This window comes from Aplysia californica, unplaced genomic scaffold, assembly GCF_000002075.1.
Source record: "Aplysia californica isolate F4 #8 unplaced genomic scaffold, AplCal3.0 scaffold00029, whole genome shotgun sequence".
Taxonomy (NCBI): Eukaryota; Metazoa; Mollusca; class Gastropoda; order Aplysiida; family Aplysiidae; genus Aplysia; species Aplysia californica.
Window position 1 is genome coordinate 1,971,665 of NW_004797299.1, and position 3,805 is coordinate 1,975,469.

At 37.8% G+C, this 3,805-nt stretch overlaps 1 protein-coding gene across 1 annotated transcript in view; it reads left to right on the plus strand.

Annotated features, from left to right (window-relative positions):
- LOC101847402 (alpha-1,2-mannosyltransferase ALG9) overlaps positions 1-3,805 on the plus strand; it is a 29,377-nt gene that overhangs the window by 15,709 nt on the left and 9,863 nt on the right. The window contains exons 9-10 of the mRNA XM_005091393.3: positions 664-752; positions 1,689-1,728. Of these exons, the coding sequence (XP_005091450.1) occupies positions 664-752; positions 1,689-1,728 (129 nt within the window). The remainder of the gene's footprint in view (positions 1-663; positions 753-1,688; positions 1,729-3,805) is intronic.

A 3,805-nucleotide genomic window follows, 5' to 3' on the forward strand; every position in this document is an offset into this window, starting at 1 on the left:
CCCCCTTGCATTTTTTTCTGGGTCATAATGACATTGTCCAAGAGGATCACCTGTCTAATATGACCACTTTTCTCCTGGACAATGATTAGTTGTCAGAGACAGGTTCGACTGTGTCTACGAATTCTTCGTTTTGAGAAATTAGGATTTTTATATCATGGTGTAAACTGAATACACTTGGACACAGGCTTGCCAAATTGTGATGGTGACAAAACTGCTGGTGGACTGATTTGATATTTATAAACACAGTGGAATGTCATTTGAACACCTCAGTTCTGCCAATTTTGACATTGTCGCCTGTCGAAGCAAAAACTTTTTCATGTGTGTTTGTAAAAATATTTACAAGCAGAGTACTGTCTCTAGGTATTTTCTCTATTTCTTTATTTAAGTGGCAAAAATTATGTGGGCGCTGTCTTGCCTTGTAAGGCAGATTTATTCAGTTGTTCAGACTTATCAATTACCTTACCATGTGTGAACGATAGGATGCAGTCTAGACTATGTTGTATAGCAATCAGTCAAGAAAAACCCCTTTTCTTTACTTGTTAAACCTTTGAACTTGTCTAGAGCTGTAGAAAATTTGTTCTTTTATTTTACATCCTATCCTTCTAATGTCAGATTAACTGCATTTTTTAATATGATGTTTTTGCTCCTCTCTTTTGATAACAGGCACAGAACCGCTGTCCTTTTATTTGATCAACGGGTTCCTGAATTTTAACTTTGTTTATCTCCTGGCTCTTGGTTCTTTACCTTTTTTGGTAAGTGGATTTTTTATTGTGTGCATTTGTTTGTATTTTTGTGAGTGGGTGTTTTCATGCCTGCTTTATGTGTTTATAAGAATTCAATCATGTGTACACTGCATTATCAGGACAGTTGAATGCTGCTCCTGGGTTTTTTTTGTTCTTTTTTTAAAACTGGAAGAGAAAATTGAAACGGTTGCCACGGAAGGGTTTAATTTTTCATATTTTCAAAGACTCAGCCCCATTCTTTAAGCTTATGTTATGCATTTTGCGCATTCAAGAGTGCCCAAGTAAAAGATTTGTAAATCCATAAAATCTGTGTGTCTAGTTTTTGGGCTTAATCACGGATGTTGTAGAACCTGCTTCTTTTTCTTCTTCTCTTCAGAGTTTTTATTGTTCTACTTTCACTTGCATGTGTACTGCTAGCTCTGTTGATCTGATGCTTGACTGTTTTTAATCCCTAATGGAATGTTCTTGAACTTTTGTTGTTTCGGGAGTTGTCAAGACTTTTCACTCACTTGGCTCGTCTTGTTGGAAAGGAATGTGTTGGTGGTTGGCGGAAGCTCTGGTGGGGTTTGCTTCTTCTTTCCTGTCAAACATCTGTCATCCCCATCTCTCCTTCTTTTCTTTGTATATCACTCTCTAGTAACATCTCTAATCTTTACCACTCATATGACTTAATTGTGTTGAAAGTGCCCTAAAGTTTGTACTGAAGAAAGAGGTGTATGTTAAATTTGTACTTCTGTCATCTCAAATGAACTTTCTTTAAGTGTTTGAAGTAGTGTTAAACCCAGCCCATAACTACTCCTGATGAAACTGTGGTCTTCGTATGGCTGATGTTGTGTGCACTCCTGACCTTTTACAATTTGTGCTCTTTTCCTGAATGAAATCAAATTTGAGTTTCACTTGATTTAGACCAGTTACAGTTTTATCCTTTTTTTTTGCTTCTTTCAGCTGTTGACGTCATTGGTGGTGGCCCGTGCCTCTTCAAAACGTGAGTGTACAGGAAATGAGCCCCCCCCCCTTTTTTTTAAATTTTGCTTTTATATTTGTCAGTGGGATAGTAATATTTAGATAAATTTTTTTAACATGTACTTGAAGGGCATCACTGGTAGGTCTCACTTCTTTTCATTCCCTCTGTTGTTTCTGTCTGTTTGTCTTGCTTTTGCCCTGCCCAAGATGACTGTTATTGTGTGAATATATGCTTCTCTTTCCTCAAACAGAACAATTATTTTGTGGTTGAATAGGGCTCTAAGGACAATGGTTTGATTACAATACTATTGTCTGTTCTTGCTCTTTTTGTCTTTTGACTATATGATGTTATTGAATGTTCTCCTCTATGGCTCCTGTAAGTTTTTGTGTCAAAGTATGGTATTGAGATCCCCATCTGTCCTCGCAGTATTATGCAAAGTTAGATGCCAAATTATGCAACACGTATGCAAAATTATGCAAAAATTATGCAAGTTACCATATCACCATTCAGGACATGTTTTACACTTTTTCAACAAGAATGTTCATGTCTTATGTACAAAAGAAATGTAAACAGAACATATATATTAGCCTATATCTGAGCAGTATCAGTAATTTTTGGTGTATTTTTGGACAGAAAATAATACACATCAATCAGATAAAAACAACCTGTAACTTTCAGCTATATAGAGGATAGAAATAATTTTAAAAAAAATTATTTTAAAAAAGAAAAGAAAAGAACAGAAAAGAAAAAAGAGAAAAAAAACATTGGACCTGACCGACACATCAAATAAAGGCAAAGTATTATATCTGATGTGTTGAGGTGGTGACAGATACGCTGACAGACGAAACAATCAATTTTAACATATAGTACTGTGGTGATGTGATGATAGACAATAAATATGCTGATAAAAAAATAACCCCTCACAGGACAGACAATGCGTGAAAATAGACCAGAAACGTGTGTTGTGTTGATAAATTGTCGTTGACGTTCACTTGCGGACGTCTTGGTCGCTATCTTGTTATAAAAAAAAATTAGATCTATCCATCACCACTTCGTTACGTTACGGGGTAGCCATTGCAAATCGGGTCGAGTCGAGGGCAACGCGACTTTTTTGAGTCGGCGAGTCAGGCGCAATCGACTTGTGCCACGATAGCCGCTTTGCGCCCTCAATCTGGCTAGCAAACTGCCCTGACCTGACCCGATCCCCCTATGGGTGTAGTGTAAATCTATGGTGAACATCAACAAGCCTAGGCTAGTTAACTGAAATGGATAATTATGGACTTTGTGTACTTCACGAAATTAAAGAGTTCTGTTTTCGTAGAAAAAATCTTTCGCTCTTTTGACAGTAAAGATATAATTGTTTTCTGAAAAATGAAAAAATAAAAGTGGAAAAACGCTGGGAATCCAAAATTATGCAAGTGTTGCAGAATTATACGAAAAAATGCGGCCGCCGCCGCACAATCGCATAATCCAAGGGGGACAGCCTAATGATACCTTTTTACTTTTTTTTGGGTACAGTGAGTTCTGCATGCTTTTGTTGTGCTTTGAAGAAATTTTGAACTACCAATTATATACAGTCAAACCTGTGTAAGACGGCCACCCATTGTCAAGGAGAAAAGTGGCCGTATAAGACAGGTGGCCGTCTTAGGCAGGACTGATCAAAATGAAGAAAACAAACCATTCCCATCTGAAGTCCCAATCGAAAGTCGCTGCATTGTTTCTTGTTTTTGTTGTTGTTGGTTTGTATTTTGTTTGTTATTTTTATTTCGTTGCTGATTTTGCGCAAGAGCGACAATAAAACGAAATGTATCAGACAAGGAAGCCCGAGTACCATGTTAAAACAAACACATGGGTCGCCACCACACGGAGAACGAGTGACGCGTTCATTTTGACGTCCATTGGTTTCTTTGTTACAGACTGGGTAAACTGTGACCACTCATCTCACTTACGATTTGTGTATGAGTTCTGGGCGGGGCTTATGGGTTATGAGGGATCACATGCTTACCTCACCAGCAGCTGAAAATAGATACCTATTGGTCAACAGCGGGAGGGGCCTACCCAACATGATCGGTTGGAGGGACTACCTAACAACAACGAC